The 21811-nt window shown below is 45.0% G+C and overlaps 3 protein-coding genes across 18 annotated transcripts in view; 1 reads left to right on the top strand and 2 right to left on the bottom strand.

Moving 5' to 3' along the window:
• The window catches only part of CPAMD8 (C3 and PZP like alpha-2-macroglobulin domain containing 8), a 54758-nt gene extending 48300 nt beyond the window's left edge, over window positions 1–6458 (bottom strand). Inside the window, 6 exon segments of the mRNA XM_032092789.1 lie at window positions 900–917; window positions 1395–1447; window positions 1569–1734; window positions 2665–2687; window positions 3931–4082; window positions 6261–6458. Coding sequence (XP_031948680.1) covers window positions 900–917; window positions 1395–1447; window positions 1569–1734; window positions 2665–2687; window positions 3931–4082; window positions 6261–6346 — 498 coding nt within the window. The 5' untranslated portion in view covers window positions 6347–6458.
• A 2117-nt stretch (window positions 6459–8575) lies between these two features.
• On the bottom strand, window positions 8576–20303 carry HAUS8 (HAUS augmin like complex subunit 8). Of its 3 annotated transcripts, XR_004236931.1 has the most exons (11): window positions 20128–20303; window positions 19888–19991; window positions 19565–19679; window positions 18593–18706; window positions 18046–18134; window positions 17351–17422; window positions 16690–16848; window positions 15961–16102; window positions 14792–14933; window positions 13678–14046; window positions 8576–12713 (listed from the first exon to the last, which is right to left on the bottom strand). XR_004236931.1 is itself a non-coding variant. In XM_032093016.1 (10 exons), exons 1-10 carry the CDS (start codon window positions 20186–20188, stop codon window positions 13926–13928), a joined length of 1119 nt encoding a protein of 372 aa, XP_031948907.1. In that variant the 5' UTR covers window positions 20189–20303; the 3' UTR covers window positions 13368–13925. The 3 variants fall into 3 exon arrangements, 2 of the variants coding, with proteins under 2 accessions (XP_031948907.1, XP_031948908.1); XM_032093016.1 differs by lacking the exon at window positions 8576–12713 and having other exon boundaries at window positions 13368–14046; XM_032093017.1 differs by lacking the exon at window positions 8576–12713 and having other exon boundaries at window positions 13368–14046; window positions 19565–19661; window positions 20128–20302.
• A 1085-nt stretch (window positions 20304–21388) lies between these two features.
• MYO9B (myosin IXB) overlaps window positions 21389–21811 on the top strand; it is a 41815-nt gene continuing 41392 nt past the window's right edge. For 13 of the 14 annotated variants that reach the window (XM_032092582.1, XM_032092580.1, XM_032092581.1 and 10 more), the window contains exon 1: window positions 21389–21475. The gene's annotated coding sequence lies outside the window, so the exon portion shown is untranslated. The remainder of the gene's footprint in view (window positions 21476–21811) is intronic. The other variant, XM_032092574.1, reaches the window with a different exon arrangement.

The following is a 21811-nucleotide window of genomic DNA, read 5'->3' as shown; positions in this document are numbered from 1 at the left end:
AACTCAGTTTGCAACAAAGAACTCCCTCTTGTAACATACACACTTCACCAACAGCTCAAATGTAACAAATACCTGTAAAAAATGTCCTGAAGGTACTTTACCAGGGGTATTTGCTTTTTAGAATTATTTAAGAGCTCTGCTCGTGTAAGCAATGCACACAAATAAAGGCTGTCAAGCAGAAGATCTTTCCCCTGCCTTAAGACACCTGTCCTGGATGGGATGAACTGACCTCTGAAGACACTTTCTCTCTGTTCCTAAAGGGAGCTGTACAACCAGCAAGACAAATTTTAGATGACTAACTCGGATGAAATGAATCCTGCTGGTTTTGCCAGCATTAAATCTGTGCTGAATGCAAACAAGAGTGAATCCTTCTGCTTTCTGGCAGCTAAACACGTGGTTAAAAACAAAAAAAAAAAAAAAAAAAGGGAAAAAATGAGACTAAACACAGAAGGAACCTCTCATTCACCTCGTAAGGAGGAAGGCAGGAGCACCCTTCCCTTGCCATGAATTTCTACTGTCCACTATCCCAAGGTTTGGGTGCAGAGATGAGGGTGGCCCTGCTCTATCAGCCCAGCAGATGAAGGATAGGAGTGGCTGGGCATCGAAAAGAAGGGAGAGGGAGTGGGGCTGCCACAGTTATAAGTCTCAGTGAATCAAGCCAATTCTTCTCAGGCTGAAAAATGTGAATGGATTTCTGAAACTGAAGTAGAAAACAGGGATTTTTGCTGGTGACAATAAAAAAATCAAGACACAAAGACCAGTTAAAGACACAGGGATAGAGATAATTACACAGGTTAGGGGTGGGAATGGCCATAATGGGCTGAAAAAACACAAATTTGTTCCTTTAAAGGCTACACAATCTTCAAACCTCTACAGGACATGGGCACACAGATACTCACCACCACATAAGCTTCAATCTGGAAGAAAAAAGAAAAATAAAAGGCTTTATGAAACAACTTTTCTGCTTTTTGTGATGAACTGTTAAGTCAATATAAGCAAGGTGTGAGACCCAAAGTGCCAGAGTTTAAAGCTCTCTTCTTTGCTAAGAGTAACCTGAGAAATGCACATTTAATTCAGACACCTAACTGGAAAAAATAATAATTTACATATCTGTGCACTACCTAAATAAAGTGCAAGTCTCTGAAAAATTCTTGTCTCTGCTCTGGCAGAGCTGCCTCCTACTTGCCAGCACTGCAGAAGTTTGTATTCTCCTCCAGTAGGAATGTGACCAAGTGAAAAAAAGCTAAGTTACAAATAAAACAAGCTGTCACAAGCTATGCCTAAATAGGTTAAAAATCCAGTTCTATTTCTGCATAAATGTACATTTGAATAAAATGCAGGCTACCAAGTATTCCATCATATTTCACAGTGTGAAAGGAAACAGTTTTCTTTACCCTGTCGTTGACCGGCCTCAGGTCAGAAGTCACCATAAAGAGATTTATCAACACTAAAAAAGGAAAAGAGGGAATTTATTAGTCACCACAGCTGAGACTGAACAGAAGAGCTCATCCTTAAGCTACCCTTGAAAGCAGCCCTAGCAACTGGCAAATTGTCCAAGGTCACTCTACCTTTCTGCTTGGGTTTGTAGATAGGTTTGTCAGTCTGGATGAACACTGAGGAGCCCTTGCTGTCAATGGTGACTGTGGTGTAGTTGTGGAAAATGTAACCTTCCTCTGCCAGGTGCCTGTTGCCCCAAACTTTCAGATGTGCTTGTCCACGAAGCCCTGAAGGCACCTAGAAAACAGACCAGGAGGTGAGGAAGACACTGAAAAACCTTTGAGCTTTTGGGGAATATAATTGACATTGAAGTGGGCAAGAAGAGCCACCTGCCGTGTTTTGGTGTTAATCTGTGTTAGTAGTGAAAAGAAAATGAAGAACATACTAGATTTTCTACAATATATAAACTTCAAAGGAGGTAAATTCATGTTGAAAACATGGCAGGAAATCCTCTTCTGCCCTTTCTCTCTCAAGCAAAGTGATGGTTGATCCATGATCTACATGTGCAGCTTCCAGTACAGAGGGTGTGTTACATGGGGAAATCAACCCACAGCTCTGCCAACAGAGGGAAAAACCCCAACAACCAACACAAAAAAGTCCCCAAAGCAAAAAGTGCATGCATGTGCATGTTCAACCAGTTGCTCAGAGAAGTAGGAATTTAAAATTATATCAGGTTAAAAACGACAAAGTAAAAAACCTGATAACACAATTCCAGGCCCAGATCACAACTGAATATTTTGTTCCACCACCCACCTTTGACATCCCAAGGATGACAAGCCCAATGAAGTCCTAAGTTAAGAAAGCCAACACTTTTAAGGGCTTGTTCTTCTAGTCCAGCTCCATTCTGCCCACATTTGAAGTCATAACCCCACTTCACTCACACAGCATTCTGTACTGCCATTCTTATCAAATAACCCCAACCTGGAACTTTACGTTGAGCCACGAGCCACTGATTTTCTTCAGTGGTGTAAGGGCCTGGCAGGTGAGCTGCGATGGGTTGAGTTTTGTTGTTTTCACTCTCCACTCTTCCTCTGGTGAAGGCTGTGTCCTCCTCAGTGTGTGCCCCAGAATGTGACATTTATTTGTGCCAGAGAGCTATGCTTGATGTGGCTGAGGGAAAGTCCCTTATACTTTCACCAGAAACATCTTAAAATAATTGACACTCACCTTCAGTTTAATTGTTCCTTTATCTAAAATATGAGAGAGAGAGAGAAAGAGTTATTCTCAAGGTAAGGCACTAAGATTTTAGACATTTGCAGTTGAGTGAAAGAAGACTCCACACCCCAGAGCTGCTCCCTGCAGTATCCCTTTGTTATGATTCCACCTGAAGTAATTTTCCTGCTCTGTGTAAAGCAATCTGCATGGTGAGCAAGCCAGACCCAGCAGAGTTCTCCAAAACAAACCTGGTTCACATTTATTTACAATTTTTGCCCAAGGTAAACTGCAAAGTGCTCTGTGATTGAAGAGCACCCCCAAGGCTGAGGTTTCAGCACAGGGCAGCCTGTGCCTACAGAAGTGTTTTGCTGTAAAAAGGACCTGGCCTCTTTTGGGACTTAGACAATTCTCAAAACAAACACTCCTAGGATCTGTTTTGATTTCTGGATACAGCCATACCTTGGAGTTCTCTTGAGCATGTGCTGTCCACATGTGTAAGCATCACTCCCTTTGAATGGCTTTGCAATTGTCAGCCCATTTCAAAGACAACAAGGGGAAGACACAACCAGAGACAAACTGTTTCAAGAAAGGGAATGGCTTTCATAGACCTCCTCTTTTTAACACACAGAAGGGTTAAAACTGGAGAATTAAAGAGCCTGATTGCCTTGTCTACACTACAGCTTCCACCACTACTGACAGTGGTACAGCAGGGCTGCTGGACTTCACTTTCACCTCTGTAAATTCCCTCAGTATTAAGCTGGACATAATCAAAACACATCTTTACTCACAGGACAGAGGTATCTGGCTTGGATTTTAAAGGCTTATCCAACTACACAAACATTACCACCTCTCTCAGCAACACTCAGTCCTGAAGATGGGGAGATTCCCAGCACTCATTTTGGAGAGAAGAAATTGATGATGATGTAGATCTTATATTTTTCTTCAAAAAAAGCTTCTATCTTACTCCTTATACAGTCCCCCACTGATAAATATTCAGGGACCAAAAGGAAGTATATTCACTAGAAAACTCAAGAGTATTAATTATCAAGGGTCTCTGTATGTCTTGGTGTTCCAAAGTTATCAGCCTTACATGTTTGAGATCACACACATCAAAACCACATTAGCACAATCGACTGAGAGGGTGCAGCAGCAGCAAATCAATTAAATATTACTTTGATTCCATTATCACCTAAAGCAATTCTTTAGGAGATATCAACGTGCTCCCACAGCACCTCAACTCGTAAATCAGTTCTCAAGTTCAGAACTACAGGAGCTCACCCAGGACTGTTCCGTGGCTCCGTGACACAGTCTCTCCTTTGACCACCAGCTGGATCTGCACAGTTGTCTCCTTGACAGAGTTGAAGATGGTCACACTTATGGCTTCCTCCACCCCAGAGCGGAAAACAGAAGGTGCTGCAATCAAATAACCCCTGAGGAGCACAATTGGAAGTGGTCAGTTGAGACACAGCAACGAGAGCGTTACCTTCATTTGTGAGCCCCTTTTTGTGTGGCAAAAGGAAAAGAACAAACTTCTCTGTGACATATTTGCCCTTGTATGGTCACATTTGTGGCCACCAGCAGTCTAAGCCTGTATCTAATATGTATAAATGTATAAATGAACAAACAGAGCCTAAGTGCCTAACAAATCCTTAGGATTTAAATAAAAACAGTAATGTCTGTGTTTATTGCATCTATGTAATAAATACATTCATTTATTTGTTATAGGTAACAAACTAAACATACTACCAGCTAACCATAGAAGAGCTGAAGTTTGTGAAGGAATAAGGAGGTACCTGAACCTCCTTAGAGCTTTGTAGCCAATGCTTTCTTTGAAACAACTTAGATATTTTTGACTCAATCATATGGCTCCATTTTCATAGTTCAGCTTCATATAGAAGAAGAGAAGGGACTCAGAGCTGGTTTTTGGAGCTTTCTAAACGTCAGACTCAATGCATGTAACACACCTGAACTTCCAGTTTATACAGAAGCAGCCCAGAAACTGCAGCTACAGAACTGGGCTGGAATTCCCAGCTCTACTACCACATTCTTGTTCAAACAATTAGATCCTGCCAGTTTACAAAAGGCATTATTTTAGAAGGCACACAGAGAGCTTTAAAGCCACCCAAAACGACCTCCCGTAGATGCTGCAATGCGAGAGTTTCTGAATGGAATCTGCACCACTCCTCTGTGAATGGCACCGTGCCATGAACTTGTCAGCTAAAAGCATTGCAGGCTCTGAGCTCTTTGATGCATTGGGCTGGAAGCAACACATTTATATTCTCTTCATGACACACCTTTCTGGGGTTTTATCTCCTACCCCAAAGGACTTTTTTTAACACGAGGCAATTCCTCAGATGCCTTTTCAAGCCAAATTTCTCAGCCCATGCCTTTCTACAGCCCCATGAGCCAGGTTGCTTTAGTCCATGATTAATTATCACTTTGGGATGAGGATGATGGTGTTTTACAGCCCCCAAGTAATCTTTTATCAAATTCCAAGCCCATGTTTCTCTCTCAGCAGGCCTCATTGCCATGGAGATCCTATTACCCCCAAAGGAAGTTCAGAACTCTGTGGCATTCGAGTTAAATTGCACAGGGTACTTGCAGATTCAAAACCTTATGGCTGCCAGGTTTGCAAATTCATCAGAATGGTAATAAATAACAATAAAAAGTTACTACCGAGCCTGCAAATCCTTGGTAAGAGAGATAGCTGATCTAGCTGCAGAGGGAGAAAGAGTACCAGCTGCATTCAGGGTGAAATGATCAGATTTAAACTGTCATAAGCCCAGCACTGCGGTGCCATATGTGAAGCACATGTACTCATATTGTTCTGAATTGCTGAAACTCTTTCTGAAGTATCAGTCCCTTGATGCAACTATTTAAATGACTTAATAAGTGGCATTTGAAAATTAAATATTTAACTTGTCAACCAAAGAGTTAACTTGACGGGGACTGGACAGATCCTTTAAGCACACTTAACTAACAGTTCTGTCAGGTTACACCAAAACTTGGCAGGACGTGAAATATTTTCTAGTAAGCAAGTGAAAATAAGTTCTCCGTGGCACTCAGTTAATGCAGCTATTCACGATGCTGACGGGCTATAATAAGCCAGGGATAAAGAACAAAGCAAACCTTACTCAAAATTAACCTAAACACAGTGGAAAAGAGCTGCGGATTCAATTTCTAAAAGTCAGAGAACTTTCCCCGCACTTTCTCCCCGGCTGATGTTCCCCACAAAAAAAATCTTCACACGCCGCTCGGGAGCGCCCAGCGCTACCTTCAACCACCCCCAGCACCGCAGCAGCCGGATTCCTTAAATAATTGTTTGCAGATAAAAGCTCCGCAGCCGCTCTCCGGAGCGGCTGGAGGCAGGTATCGCATGGGAGCTTTCTTCTCTCGTCCCCTTTTCCCCGCGCTCCGCACTTTCGCACCGGCGGCCGCTGCCGGGGACGCGCCGCGCTCGATCCGCGACCCCTCCGGGGCGCTCCGCGGGCTTTGTTCCGCGGCTGCTGCAGCCCCCCCGGAGCCCTGGCCGAGCAGAGCCGCTTCTCCTCCCGCCGCCCTGCCCTGGGATGCTGCCGCGGGGACCCCAGGCTGGCCCCGGTACTTACTGGCGCTGGCGGGGCTGGGCAGCGCTCAGGCTGCCGAGGGCGAGCAGCAGCAGCGCCCAGGCGCGGCGGGGCTCGCAGCGGGACATGGTGCCGCGGAGCCCGGGCCACGGCGCTCTGCGCGGGCAGCAGGAGCCTTTTGTTCCCGGCGAGCGCAGCCCGAGGCTCCGCCGCCCCGCACCCGGGCTCGGCTCCCCGGTGCCTCTGGCCGCCGCCCCCGCCGCGTCCCCGCCCCCGGGCCGCCCCCTCCTGGCCCCGGTGCCCGCTCGCCTCCGGCCCCGGCTCTTTGTCTGCGGCTCCCCGCCCGCTCCTGACAGCGCGCACCGGGGAGGGAGGGGAGGGGAGAGGAGGGGAGGGGGCCGCGCCCCGCCCGCCTCCCCGCCCGGCTCAGGTGAGCTCAGCCCGGCCCCGCCGGGCCCCGGCCGCTCCTCACCTCAGCCCGCCCCTGGCAGCACCGCCCGCCCGGCTCTGCTCGCCTTGCCCCGGGCTGCTGAGGCATCGGCGCCGCTGCTGCCGAGCCCAAAGAGCCCCGGGAGAGCTGCCCGAGCTCCTCGCCTTCCTCCTGAGCCCCACAGATGGGAGAGCTGTGAAAGCCAAGGTCCCATGAAACAGGACCGGGGCACGGCACCCCTGGCACCGTCCAGTCCCGGTAACTGAGCCTCTGCGCGCTCAGGGACTCCACGGAGCGCTGCCCAGGAACTGCTTTCCAAGCCAAAACCCAGTGCGAGCACTGATGCTCCTCCATCCTCCTCATACCCTAGGCCCTAATCTATCCATCTCCATCCCTCTGTCCCGCGGTTCCAGGGGCTTGGGACAGGAGAGGGAGCTCTCACTGCACCAGTCTGAGGAAGAGCTGTAGCCTGAGAGTAGAGCTCACTCAAACCGGGAAAAGCAAACCCAAGGCAAGAGCCGAGAGTCGAGGTTACAGAACAAATGCCATCTCCCACTGCATAGAGATATCGAGGAACGATTCCTCTGATCCCCGCCGGAGAGAACCCAGGCGCACCAGGATCCCAGACGTGCTGCAGAGTGGAATTCTTGCCCCAGCAATAAATGAAAACCCCCAGTGTAGGTAGTTTGAAGCATTCCCCGCCCCCCCCCCCCCCAATACACCTGGCTTACACACACAAATAGTACTTAGATTTTTATCGTGTGTAAACGTACACTCATTTTAATATGCCTTCTCTTAAACATAAAGTCACTAACTCAGCAGCTTTTTTATAAATTCAGATTATCCTTAGTAACGGATAACACTGCAAGATGTGGCTACATTTTCCTACTTAAATCTACCCCAAACCAGCATTGTCTTATTTTTGTGGAGAGGCAGAACAAATCTAGAAAAAGAACAAACACTTTTTGACAAATTAGACAAGATTAGACTCTAGAACGACAGCAGTCACTTCCCAAGGAAATGATGAGCTAGGAACTATGAGAAGGAACTTACTTGAAAGTACGTTAAAGTGGAATGGTTTAGGTTTTGTTTGTTTGCTTGGGGTTTTTTTTGAGACAAACTGAAACAGGCAAAGAAAAATCCAGTAACTCCAAATTATTTTCCAGCTTCTTTATATTCTCATCTACAAACACAGAACCGTGTGTGCCTCAGTGTTCCCCTGTCTGCCCCAGCCACACTGATGCCAGCCTCTCCCCAGGGTGACACTTCAGGGGATGCTGGGATCCTTTGATTAAAGATTAAAGAAGGCAAAATGAAAATGAAGCACCTTTGCTGTTCCCATGGCATGGCAGAGATTGGGTATGTTTGGGCTGAAACAGCATAATGCTTTCAAAAATATTAATTAATTACCTCCACACTTATTCCATAGCTTTCTAGAGCAAACCACAAAGGGTTCATTACAGACTCGTGCTTGAGATCTATGGGGAATGTACCAAAAAAATCACAGAATGCCACTAAACACCCATCCTGTCAACCACAGGAAAAAGCTTTGAAAAATTCTGGGCGAGGGCTTCGAAGAAGCAAAAGGATTCAGCAATGAATTGATGAATGCAGCAAAGTGTAGCTCTAAAACGGAGCTCCATCATCTTCAGAATAACACACAAATGTGTGTTTCTGCATTTCATAAAGCACAGACAGAAATCACCCTTATGTGGAGTATAGCCCTTTTGAATTGCTCACTCTTCTAAAGGAGAGATTTCTCCTAAATTGAAGATTTTCCATTTGATATTTACTACAAGAAATCTCAGGCAATTAGAGCCTCTGAAGACTGCAAACCATCTTCTAATTATAAAGGTATGTGCAAGCCTGTAAATAAGACTGGAATCAACTCAGTCTGAAAAAAAAAAAAAAAAGGAGGCTTTAGATATAATTTCAAACTATTTACTTACTGAAATGGAATTTTCTGTTCTTGCCAAAATGAATCCCATTCAGTGTGATGCAACAGGTGTTGGAATTCCAGCAGCCGCCTGCAACCCACATCTGGTAATGGTTAGGAGTTAAAAGGAAGTTCTGTAAGAACTGCTCATGTATAAAAACTATTCATCAGTCAGATCTATGGGCCATATTCACCCACCCGCTTGCACTGTGCATAGTTTGGATTTTTATTTTGTTTACAGAAAACGTAATTCTGCTCCTCATAAAGTCTTAGGAATCTCAGGCACTTGAGAGCATGTGGGGGATTGGTGTTGGCCATGCTGGTGGCAAAAAGGTGAGGGAGGGACAGGGGTTTAGAGAACAAGGTGTGAATACATCTGTATTGGTTCTGACCAGATCTAATTGACCAGGATGTCAATCCTTGTATGGCCTCATCGCTTGTATGGCCTCATCATTACTCTGCAGGAGAAGGAATCCTCTCCCATGTCCCAACTACCTCATAAATAAGCTGTGTGCAATGTGAAAATTATCAGACAGCTATGTGTCAAACAAAAAATAATAATTCTCAAGTACTCCTGCTCTCAGCTGGGAATCTTTTTGCTTTTCCCCCCCACCTCAATTGCAAAAATGAAATCAGTAGGACAACTCACAGGAAACAAGTGGTAGGACCATGCCATCAAGAATTAGCTCTTGCTAACTGCCTCAGCATGAGTGGTGTCACTAACTTGTCACTCAATTGATCAGATCCAAAGGTATAAGAGGTAATTCTCACTTATTTAAAGATTCGAATATGTGTAAATTGTGCACATAAAAGGTACTGTACTAAACCCAAGGCTATTAATCATTTAGTTTTGTGTTAAGTCCCGTACACCCTAGATTTCAGTAGAAGGTGCATGAAAAAAAAGTCATCAATTTCCAGAATAATTTCTCCCCCCTTCCCAATGGAAAAACATTCACCTCAATCATTACACACCACCAGACAAGAACAAGGCCTTAGTTAATTTTTACAGCATGATATTCATGGTAAAAAAGCCACACCTATTCTTTAACTCTGAGTTTTGTTCCCCCTTCGTGTTTCTGTGACAGCCAAACAGAGATAGCAAAAGCAGAAACTGGTAACTGCAAAACAAGTGTCCCAGGCTTTGCTACACTCCTGCAACTCACCCAGGAAAATGGTTTAACAGAGACTACATCAGTCCAGACAGAGTGGCAGAAACCAGACTGATCCTGCCCCCAGGAATACAAACATCTCTAGAAAAAATTATAAGGAAAGGATAATTAAAGAGCACTTTTCAAATAAGACTGTAATCTAAGTAGCATATAACAGGATAACGATATTGAGAACATAATTATTAAATAGTTCTGTCAAAAATGGTTATTATTCATCTACAGAACAGGAGAGTCTGATCTTTCACAGTAAGAGAACATTTTAATTCCTGATAAAAGTGACTGAAATAGTACTAGGAAAGCATTCAAATGAAGGATTTTGAATTATTTAGAAGGAAGAGCGCTGTGCTTATCAGAAGGGGCTGCCATTCAGACATTTAGTCAGAAATAACTTCCCAATTCTCTTCTCAGCTCCTACACGACTGGTGAAATATAGTTTGTGCATAGTCTGACTGAACAGTAGACCCACCTCCCATATGCAAGAGATGTTAAACAAAGGAATTAAGTTTTTATATCCTACAGGCCATCTCCAAACATACATTGTCTGTATAATTTTAAAAATTAGTTACATCTGAAGGGGCAACCGTAACAAAGAAAATTTAAGATCTTGAATTTGCAGGAAACTCAGTTCTTGCATATACATTATCACAGAATTATTTTAAAAGAAACTGGTCAGAGGCATTTGGTCAGAGGCCATTCTGCAAACCTTGTGCTTGCTTTACAGACCACACACAAATGCAGCGGAAGAAACAACCTAAAATAATTTCTGTGAGTTGAACAGGAATGCTCACATAATCACTGGAAATGCTCTTAATTGGTGTGGCTCAGTGGTGCATTTCAGAGCTGTTAGATCTTCTGCCGCTCTGGAACTCTTTTCATGTCCTGGCAATCCCAGCCCAGCCAGCAGTTTGTTTATCATATTCAGTATGAATTTCCGGATCTCCAACAAAGTGGTATTTACTCCGAGGCAGGGAAGACTGCAGTAATCCAATAAGTTCTCATTAGCCTAAAATGCAGAAACATCTGCTGGGGTCATGAGCTGCTTTGCTGGCTGTTGATGAGCACAGACTCAGCTCCGTTTGCAGCTCTTGCGAACAAAGAATTGGGGGGTTTGGGGTGTGGTGAGGGGACAAACGAGCCTCGGTGATTTCCAGGGCTGCAGCCCCACCCCAGGGCACCCCGGGCAGGAGGGATCCTGCCTTACCTTGACCCCGGAGAGCCCCCATCGCAGGGAGCACAGGAATTACAGCAAAAAATGCCTTGACTCAGCCCTCCTGAGCTGGTGGTCAGGGTCTGGCAGCAGCAGAGGCACTGAGGAGAATGTGGTCGCAGCTTCCCCAGACACACCAGCACCAGGCAGGGCAAGCTGCAGGGCAAACCCAGCTTAAAAGCTTTGCCAATCTCTTTTTAAACAACCAAGAATTTTGCAGGGGACAAATACTTCATTTCTGGGCTCCCCCTTCCTCCCAGGCTCTCACCCACCTGGCTCATTTCAGAATTGCTTTCAATTCTCAGAGGAAAAAAAAAAAAAAATCCCTTCCCCCAAAAAAGCACCTTAACACACATGAATGTTAACAATTGGTCAAGAACTTCTGGCCTAAAAAATGAATAAATAGGTTATAAGTTCTGCACACGTGCAGACAAAACACAACTAAATCTACATTGATACAAGTTACAGCAGGGAGAGCATTATTAGTTCTACAGGGAGAAAAAGACACATAACCTGAATAAAAAGAGCCCTTGATTTGTTTAGGATTCCAACCGATTTAGAGCACGTGACACTGTCAGAAAATAAGTGGAAAATACAAAATAAGTGGTGTCACATCTGTTTAGTTCCTGCTCCAGTGATTCTGCAGTTCTTTGTTGTTGTTGTCTGTACAGTGTTAAATGACAGCAGCAAATTCTGTGGCTATTTCAAGGTGGAGGAGCCTAAAACACTTCTGCAAAGAACCAAAACCGGACCACTTAGAAAGAACATTCATGAAAATCAAGAAGGAAGTGCCTCAGTTCAAACTAAAAACCCTTTCCTAGAGAGGCCAAGCTGCTTTAACTAACACTTGTTGTACCATTTATACAGAGAATTACACAAGTGTTCAGTTTAAAGAAAAGAATGGCCAGAATGCTGAAATTAATGCCTCTGATTCTTCTGAAACAATGAGTGCACATCCCCGGGCACAGAATTGCTCTGTAGCAGCAGTTTGGCTTCAGCCCCAGGACTCCCCTTTGCCTTGTGGGAGGATAACGAGTGCAGCGAGTGCCGCCTGCAGCAGCAGGGCTGAACTACTGCCCCCGAAAGATTTACAGCCTTTAATTGTGCTCACAGCAAGCACCTCCCCAGGGGGAGAACCAGCAGCATTCCACTGCTTTTAAGAGGGAAAATCTGCATTGCTGGCTGTTGCTTAAGTAACGTTTGGGTGTAGGTATACACATCCAATAGTATCTCAAAGGTAAAAAGTCACTTGACTGAAAAGAAAGGGTTTAATTTAAAAGTATTTCTTGAAAGAAAAATACTTTTTCAGACCATCAGTGATGTGCACCATTAAGAAATCCTAGGAAAGGCATTCTGATATGCCTGTGCAGAGAGACATTATTATCAATTATAATATTGATTTCAATTTCATCCCTCCCCTCTCATATTTAAGATGACCCTTCCCAACAACTTTCAGTCTCAGAATTGACACACTGATCATAAAGAGGTTAAAGGTGTGAAGACACAGAGCCCAGCAATAATCCAAACCCAACAACACCAGTTTCATCATATTGGAGCCTTTCTACCCCCATCTCCATCCACCGAAACTAACCAGCCCACACATTCACAGCCAGGCTGACTTTGCTGGGCAAAGTTCCCCATCCAGTGGCCAAATTCATGGATGCAGCTCATGCTCCTGGCCCCAGAGCTCGATCCGGCACCTATTGATGTGCTGAATTGCAGCCACACAGGTGAACTACCAGGTGCAGATCATCTGTGAAGAAAAAGAAATAACAGATGGATATCCTAAAATAACACTGGTTGACAGAGAAGCTGCTGCCAAAAAAAAATGACACTGACATTGTATGCAAGGAGGGTCTGAACAGCTTGTTTTATGGGTGTGGCACATCTACTGCTGCAGTTACTTAATTTACTCTTAATTTTTAACAAAAGGAGACAAGAATCTAGTTAGACCCCCGGTAGTGCCAGGAAGAAAGCCTGAGCAGCACCTGAAGGAGTGCAACGATTACTCCAGGTATCCTAGGAGCAGGCCAAAAAGCCTTATAGACATAGCTTAAGCTAGAAACATGAAAAACCACCAGAGAATGAGTTCCACAGTTTAAATACAGGTTACAGCACATCTTCCAGAGAAAAATGCATTCCATGTACAAAAAGGAAATTATGAAGAACCATGCCAGATGTGGCTTGTATGTTCATAGCACAGCACACTCAGTAATAAGGTTTGTGGTTTCTTTCCACATGTCCAATCCTTTGGCCTCAGCACTTGGGGTGCTCATAGTTGACCACCTGGACCACTTTGTGTGTAGTCCATCACTGGCCTGTGTAGTATTAGCCCTAAGTAAGCCCAGATGGAAACAAAAGCTGCTGTAGGATATCAGTGAACATATTAGAACTTGAAGGCTACCGATAGAGCAGTGGAAAACAGTCTTTATTATTAAAAAGAATAAAGTCCTTAAAGAGGAGTCAGGTTTATACAAAGGCATTTATGATTCCAATAATTTATTTACAAGGCAATTAGGCAACCAGTTTACAAATCTTCTCACTTATTAAAAGTGACCAGGCACCTTCCAAGCAAGTACTTTGTACCCACACAGCACATCCAGAAATATGGGACAATTCAGAGTTCCTGCAGAGGTTGTCCAGTGAGCAACCAAAGCTCAGCCTGAACATTAATACACAGGTCAGATTTGCCAGGAATAGCACTTTTTATCATTTACCTTTCAGTACTGTCAAGGCAGAAAATGATGGAAAATCTGTCAGAGAAATCCACGTTAAAAGAGAGCGGTGATGTCTCCCCTGTGGGACAGCCTGCAGAACAACCCTCCAATTTCTGTATCAGTGAGCACCCCTGCTGCTGGCTTCACTGAAAATCTGGGCAAGTTGTGTGTCCACACAAGAAGTAAAAGGATAAAAAGTCTGCTGGCATTGAGTTAGTAGCTACGCAGTAGTAAAACAATACAGAAACTTAGTCGAAATACCAGCGTTTCACAACATCTACTCCATGATTCTCTTCACACACGTATTGGTTATGCAGAGAAACTTCTTTACAGGCTTCAAACGACAGATTCTGCACATCTGTGAAGCTCCTGGAACACATGAAGCTAAATCAGTGACTCTGAAGGACAGTAAGTCCGATTCAGCCCAAAGACTTCATGCCTGGACATTTGCATCTTTCTCCTACTATGGCCCCACCAGAAGAAAAAAAATGTAAAATGTGAATTTTCTTCTCAAAAGCAAGAATTGGGAGGAGAGATGGGGCAATTTGCAGGAAGGGGAGATGAGTGGCTTAATGGTCTAATGATCTTCAGACTAACTCTAATCTCTTCTGGGGCAATGAAGGAAGGAAAGGACATTAGTCATGCTTTATCTCTTCCTCATCCTCCAGTGATGCTTTGTATTTGTTGTCACAATAGTTGAGGAGAAAACCCTTCTCTGTGCTCCTTGTACCTTCTCAAGGATGATACATTTGCAGGGTTGTTACCTAAGACAGTTTCCAGTTCACTATTCTGCCTCCTGGGTTTCTCCACTCCTACATGTCTGCACTTACCAAGTCTATTCTTGCTCACTGAAATTCTCAGCTGAAGTGTCAGAGAATGGCACACTGAAGTGGCTCACTTGGAGTACAAAACCAATCCCAAACATGCTACTTTGACTGTGGGCAGGGCAGGGAAAGAAACACAGATGACTGCTACAAAGAGAATTACACTTGGTGCTACCAAACCCTCAGTTAATCCTCCTACAGACTGTGTTCTGGATATATTCTGGCAAGGTCTATAGATTTTCCTCTGAACATTTAATCAACAAGTCTTTTCACCCCATTGTTGTGATTACCTTTGAAGGCCTTTATTCATTTGCTGAGACACTTCTTTAAGCTCTTGCAGTGCACTAAGTGCTTTTGCACTATCTTCTGAGTGGTTTGGCATTACTTCTGTCAGAAGCTCCTGTGTGATCGTTAATTGCTTTCCCAGTTCATCTGGAAGATGAGATGTTAAAGGTATTATTAAAAATGCAGTGGGCACCAGTTAACACAAGATATTAACAGCTGGAGTAACCCAGAGACAGGAGAACTAAATGGCAAAAAAATACTGTTCAGCTTTCACAAAAACACTGTGAAAGCCAAATTATTTTTCACTACTGTGACTAGCACCAGCAACAGGCTACTAAAATTGCTAATCAAGCTCTTATTTAGAGTATTCAAAGATTTTTAAAACAAATGTAAGAAAAAAACCCAAGTTTTAGACACCTAAAATTCCCTGGCCAGTTTCACGTATTGCTGTTGGCATGTACCCCCCTATGAAATTTATTCAGTCATTTCCTTCAACAATCACAAACAAAAAAATGGAGCTATTCCTTTCTAGTCTTCTTACAAGAATTCTAAGTTCTTCAATAAACTTTTTACATTTGTCTTAAAGTGCAAGACTATTGTAAATGGTTTAAGAACCTTGTTTTTTGTGCACCAGCAGTTTAAAAGGGTAGCTTTTTGTTCAGACTTCAATACAAAATGCATGTACTGATTTATTAAACATTCTCTGATTCAAGACAGCACACAACAATATTTAAGCTCCAGTTCTGCAAGAAACATGAGCAAGAAGTCTACCCAGGAGACTCTGTCCCTCAAACACAGAAGCAAGAAGAGATCACAGCATTCCTGCAACTTGTTTACACAGCAGGAACAAGAGAAGAAAAGGAATGCCATGAATACAGTTAAAATATACAGAAACCTGATAAAGAAGGTGTATATGAAGACTGAGCTAACTCAGAAAGTTAATTTCTTCTCTGCTGCAAGATAAAAAACCATGTAGTTAAGTGGTTAAACAGAGATAAGAATTACACATAACACAACATGTGACTATTGCTGTAGCCCAATGTCCACACAAACTTAGAGCACACAAAGCTCCTCCAGCGGCCAAAGAGAGATGTAGCAATAACAGTGTGAGAAGCTTTTTTAGCATAAACCTCACTATATCTGAAAGCAAATCTGATAAATCAAATTTTCATACCAAGGTAGGTTTGCTTATCTCCTTCTATGTGAATGTTCTTTATGGGTAATTCATGTCTTGTAGCATCCAGGGAAGCTGCAAAGCTTTTATATTGCTCTTTAAACTGTTCACAGACAGCAACAAGGGGAGACAGCACTTCTATCTGAAAGAGACACACACGAAACCAACACTTCTCCAAAAGCACGTCTTTTGTAATTGCACACCTGGCTCACTACAGAAAAATACATTCATTAATTATTCATTAGAAACCTGTCTTCTTACAACTAGGCCAGAACTACTTGTGGCTAACACATACAAACAAGACAAATAAACATCAGAAGATGTTCATTTCTCATTAAGGGGTGGCATCTCAGCTCTAACCGTAACTGGAATTGCCTAAGTGCAGGATGTTCACGTGGTTTTGGGTACTTTCATCTCCTGTGCATCACCCAGACCCTGCCCTGGCAGCCACTGCAATCTCTGCCCTTGCCCAAGAGCTCCAGCTTCTCCTTCCTGCCTGTCCACGAGGGACAACAGTGACAAAGGCACCGGCTCAGGTACTGCAGAGCATTACAGGTCTCAAGAGGAAGGAGATACTCGTTTTCTTTAAGATGCATAAAATTGTACCCCTGCAAGCCACAGAAGCAGAGAAATTTCCTCTGGATAAAGGACTACTTCATAAATGAGTTTGTGTAAGAGAAGTATCAGAAGTATTTGTATCAGAGAAGCATAAATCCTACTAAAACTTACCTGTTTGTCTAATGTTTCATTGAGCTTCTGCTCTCTCTCCTCGAGCAGAATTTCACGTTTCAGCTCCCAGAGCTTCTCCTGTTGTCTCTGCTTTTCTTCACACAACATTAGCAAGTTTTTTTCTGCTTTTTCCTCCATTTCAGCAACTTTTTTTTCTGCCTATTACATCCCAAAAATATTCACAATTAAAGCAATGCTACATCCAAGCAATTAACATATTCTGAATAAACAAATGCAAGCCTCAGACCAGGCCAAAGAGTTTTAATTAATGAACAGGAGACCTCACACAGTAAGCACAGAACATCAGAGTTGAAGACCCTCTCAAGACTCTTGCCCCACCCCTGCTCCGTTTTGTAAAGGAAAATACACACACACAGCACTGAGGGAACAAAGTCACTGCTACAACCTTGAACTCCAGACAGACTCACAGTTTTCCCAAAACTTCTGCATCCCCCTAATTCCTAAGAACCAGCAGTAGCTTAATAAATTGGCACTGAATTCACTCTAAGAGCTTTCATAGCAAGTCTTATGATTTTAGAAATCATAAACATATACAGTCACAAAAACTTTAACTCTTACAGGTCAGGAAGCATTCAAGAAATTAAACAATGCCTCAATATCAAGTTCTATCTGAAACACCAAATACTTGACTAACTCTCACCCTTATTCTTAGGTAAGTTAAAAGCAGTGTCTCAGATTCCAGCTCTTCTATCGGATCCCAAAAATCAGTTTCCTTCAGAAAAGAAAAGAATTTTTTTAGTGATCAAATCAAAAATTATTTTTTCAGTGATCAAATTAATTACCAAATAAATTACCAACAGTCCAATTTGTGCCTGGAAGCAACACCAACAACAGGCAGCTTGATGAGACAAGTTTGTGGGTTTAAACACTCGTATTAATTAAAAAAACCTCCTTGTTCCACCACCTTTTATAACATTTTCAGCAGACTTTCATAATTCTGGTTAAGAATTTGAAGTTTCAGTGCTACACTGAATGAGATCCCTAAATAAGGCACTTTATATTAGATTGAACCAGTGTTAGTTCTCAGAACAAAAATGCCAGGAAATACTTAAAGACAACATGATACAATTAAAGAGTATGGGCAGGAATGCAAGAAGAATTCACCTGAGGAGATGTAATAATTGGAACAGATTCTTTACCACAAGAAATGGAAGGAAAGCTCTGGTCAGTGTCCAGATATCTGGTAAACACACCAAACATTGCCAGCAGTAGAACTGACTTCTGCAGGGAGGCTTTAGATCATCCCAGGACCTTAGTTGTAACTCGGGTTGAAGAGAAACAGAAAATCTTTGTTTCAAAATAAATATCCTTACCAGTGAAAGCAGTGAGACTCACCTCATCAGTCCCTTCGGTTATTTTCTGTGTCTCTGAATCTCCTTCTGAAGCAGATTCTGAATGAGAACTCTTCTTGGGGTTAGTTTTACCTGTATCACAACAAGAAAGTTAGTGTGCTCTTCTGTCAAGGTCTGTAGACCATCAGGTTCTTTAAAGGCACAGATAATTTCAAAATTATTGTGTATCAGTAAAGAAGATCTGAGCTCTATTTCTGGCTCTAATATACTCATGAGCAGGTGTGGATCACATGAGCATTAGCTTTAAGTGACAAACAGGTGTGATCCACTTTTCAGAAGGGCTGACATCCGCCTGTTATAGGAACAAAGACTCAAGAGTACTTTATTCTTTACTTTTTGACTATAAACAAAACCAGAGCACCCAAAAGATACTAAAATCAAGAGGTTAATTTAAACTCCAAAGGTCTTAGTACCTCTGCTTAAAATCCTTTTGTGAATATACAAAAATACAACAATTTCTTATCCCCAGGTTTCAGCACAGGTATTAAAAGTAAAAAAACCCCAGAAATTGAGTATGAATGGAAATTTACCATTAATAGCAGAAATATCAAGGTCGGGTAGCTTCATTTTCCCTTCATCTAATAAAGTGGACTGCAAGTAACCCTTCTCAAAACCACTTTGATTTAATGAGCTATGGTCAACACCTGTAGAAAGAAGCTATTATCAGACTAAAAGAATTAGAACAGGTTCAGAACAAGCTTACAATTCCAAGCTGTAGAGGCCCAGGGAAGCTGATTTGGTTGCATCTCCCCACTGACACCCCACTATGACCTGAGGAATGCTTGTTAGGCCTCGGCCTTGATAAACTGCACCTGGACAAGGGCCCCTTGAGCTTATCAGAAACACTCTCTGCTCCCAGGAATGTCTAATGAGCACTTGTTTTCTAAGGAACAGCATTAAAAACTTATTTTTCTTGAACCTCCAAAGAAAGTTACCAACTGGAATTGCAGCCAGAATGGAAAATTATTATGACTAAAGCCCACTCTCTGATGACCCCATAAACAGCAGTTCAAAGTGAGACCCTTTGAAGAGGTCCCAATTCACAGAAAACAATGGGAATAATTTGTCTCAAACACCAATAACTGGATGTCTGTGGAGACAACCAAGGACTGTCAGTAATACCAGACAGGAATTGTTGGTAATAACAAAAGAAATAAAAATGGGCGGTTTTGCAGACAGAGATTTTCAGTCACTCGCACTTGGTTTAACAGAAAGATTAAATTTAAAAAGGCAGAGTAATGGTGAGGACATAGGAAAAGAACAGTTCAAAACCTTGTGCAGAAGGCAGGAAAGATATTAATTTTAGACAACCCAATCACTCAATTCCAGATCCAGGACCAGGTTTCTCTTAGTCCCACATCAAGTTTCTTAATTTCCTTTGCATACAAATAATAACTATCAGTGACGCAAGTAATACAAAATATCAGTATCTTAGAGTTGTTAAGAGTTTCATAGGCTGGAAATACAAAAGAATAGCTTTCAAACACACTGGTAAAACCTACCAGCAGAAGTTTCGTGTTTCTGAGAAACAACCGATCTTGCTTCAGTTCTAGAAGACTGCAGAGAAGCATTTGATGAAGAGGAACTTGATGAAGCATCCTGGCAATAAAGAAACAGCTAAGACAGAACATAATCAGCAATTTATCTTACCTCCAACTTAATTGCTGACAATAAACAACTAAATACCAGGGCATCTTGGTGCTTTGCAAGTCACCGAGTACAGTCCCAAGCTCCTACCTAGTAACACACCACAACTCCCTCATAACCCCAGCAGACTCGGCTTTCCCCCAGGTCTCGCTGCCACACGTCCAAGCCGATCTCACACCTTTTCTGCCTTTCGCTGAGCGACGCCTGAGCTCGGCAGTCCTGGCGCCTCCTTGCTGTCTTTCTTACCGAACTGCAGGTAGCGAGACTGCACGATTCTCCCTCCTGAAAGAGCGGCAAAGAGAGCTCAGCCGGGCCCACCGCAGTGCTTCCCGCCTCAGGTCGGATCGCCACCTCGGCCTAAGTAGCCAGGCCGGGCTCCCGCCTCAGGCAGAGCGGGTTCGCCCTCACCCCACGCTACCTTTCCGCTTAGTTTTAGGCGCTCCTTCGCCTGCCAGCGTGTCGCTGCCCTCGGAGGACATCGTGCCAAGGCAGCGGCGGGCGGGCGAGGGGCCGGGCGGGGGTCGCTCGCCCTCAGCCCTGAGCCGCCTCAGCCGCCATCGCGTTTGAATCACGGCGGATGCGCGCGCCGCCAGGGGGGAGCCGTGAGGGGGTGGCAGCGCGCCCCCTGGCGGCGCGGAGGAATGGAACGAGCCCCGGCCCAGGGACTCAACCCCGCGGGGGCCGCGCTGCCTTTCAAATAAAGCGATAAAGGAGAGTCTGGCAACTCCCGCAGCACGGCTGGCCCTAAAAGTGCTTCTTGCCTCAGGCCTTTGGTGGGAGGTAGCTTCAGCTAGTGAAGTCTGTTCTGGGCTCCTCAGTACAAGGAAGACAAGGAGCTACTGGAGGGGATCCAGCGGACGCCACAAAGATGATGAGGAGTCGGGAGCATCTCAGATGAGGAGAGAATGTGGGAGCTGAGCCTGGTTAGTCCAGAGAAGAGAAGGCTGAGAGAGCATCCCATCAATGCATATAAATATCTCCAAGGCGGCTGCAAAGAGGATGGTGCCACTGCTCAGTCATGCCCAGTAACAGGACGAGGAGTAATGGGCACAAACTGAAACACAAGACAAACACCTCAACATGAGGAAGAACTTTACGTTGAGGGTGGCTGAGCACTGGAACAGCTGCCCAGAGACGTTGTGGAGTCTCCCTCTCTGGAGACATCGCAAACCCATCTCGGCGCGTTCCCGTGTCACCTGCTCCGGGTGACCCCGCTTTGGCAGGGAGGTTGAACTGGGTGATCTCCACAGGTCCTATCCTACCCAAACAATTCTGTGATTCTGTGAACCCAGGCACGCCAGCCTGTAATCTCGGGAGGCTCTGTATTGCCCCAGCTCTGGCAGACCGAGCACGAGCCACCTCACCACCCCCGCACCGGGAGCTCTCACAGCGGCGGGCGGCGAGCTCCCGGCCCAGCACGGCCCCGCGGTTCTTTGGTTTTGACAAGAATCCACCCCCGCTGCCTCAGACAGACAGCACCTGGCTGCCGCCGCCCAGCTGCGCCGGGAGCCGCGGCGGGGGCGAGCAGCGGGCTCGGGGCTCGAACCCGGGCTCCCTCGAGCACCGCCCGCCACACCCCCTCCATTCCCCCCCAGTCCGTGGGCGCTGCTCCGCGCCCCCGCCCCGACCCTGCCGCGGGACGGCGCATGCGCGAGGCCTGTGGCAGCGCTGAATGGGCGCGCCCCGGCCCCCCCCACCCGGAAGTGGCGCGCGCGGGGCCTGTGGCGGTGGCGGGGCCGGGCGGCCGCGCTTCGACACCGGCGCAGGTAACGGGCCCCGCGTTCCTCTTCCCCCTGCTCCACATCCTTCCCAAGCTCCCCTGCCTCCTGCTCCTTCCCTATGGGATACCCAGCGCTGTGGTGGCGGTGCCTCGCAGGGACTGGGTCTCGCACCGAGCGCTGTGGGGCGGCCGGGGCAGTTCTGAGGGGGCGTGTGGGGGTCGGCTCTGAGGGGGCGTGTGGGGGTCGGCCCTGAGAGGATCTGTGAGAGTCGGCGCCTCGGGGCAGAGCTGAGGGAGCGTGTGAGGGTCGGCTCTGAGGAGGTTTCTGGGGTTCAGTACCCGGCCGGGGCAGCCGCGGGGCTCCGCCGCCGCCCTCAGGAGC

Source organism: Corvus moneduloides, chromosome 28 (genome assembly GCF_009650955.1).
Source record: "Corvus moneduloides isolate bCorMon1 chromosome 28, bCorMon1.pri, whole genome shotgun sequence".
NCBI classification, from domain to species: domain Eukaryota; kingdom Metazoa; phylum Chordata; class Aves; order Passeriformes; family Corvidae; genus Corvus; species Corvus moneduloides.
This window is presented reverse-complemented; position numbering and strand designations above follow the sequence as displayed.

Excerpts from the sequence above, each read along its gene's own strand:
- HAUS8 (XM_032093016.1), bottom strand. The coding sequence starts at position 20,188 with ATGTCCTCCGAGGGCAGCGACACGCTGGCAGGCGAAGGAGCGCCTAAA. Across the intron at positions 16,849-17,350 it reads TAACTTACCTAAGAATAAGG|GCAGAAAAAAAAGTTGCTGA; the intron begins GTGAGAGTTAGT and ends GGGATGTAATAG. Across the intron at positions 14,934-15,960 it reads AGATAAGCAAACCTACCTTG|ATGAACTGGGAAAGCAATTA; the intron begins GTATGAAAATTT and ends CTCATCTTCCAG.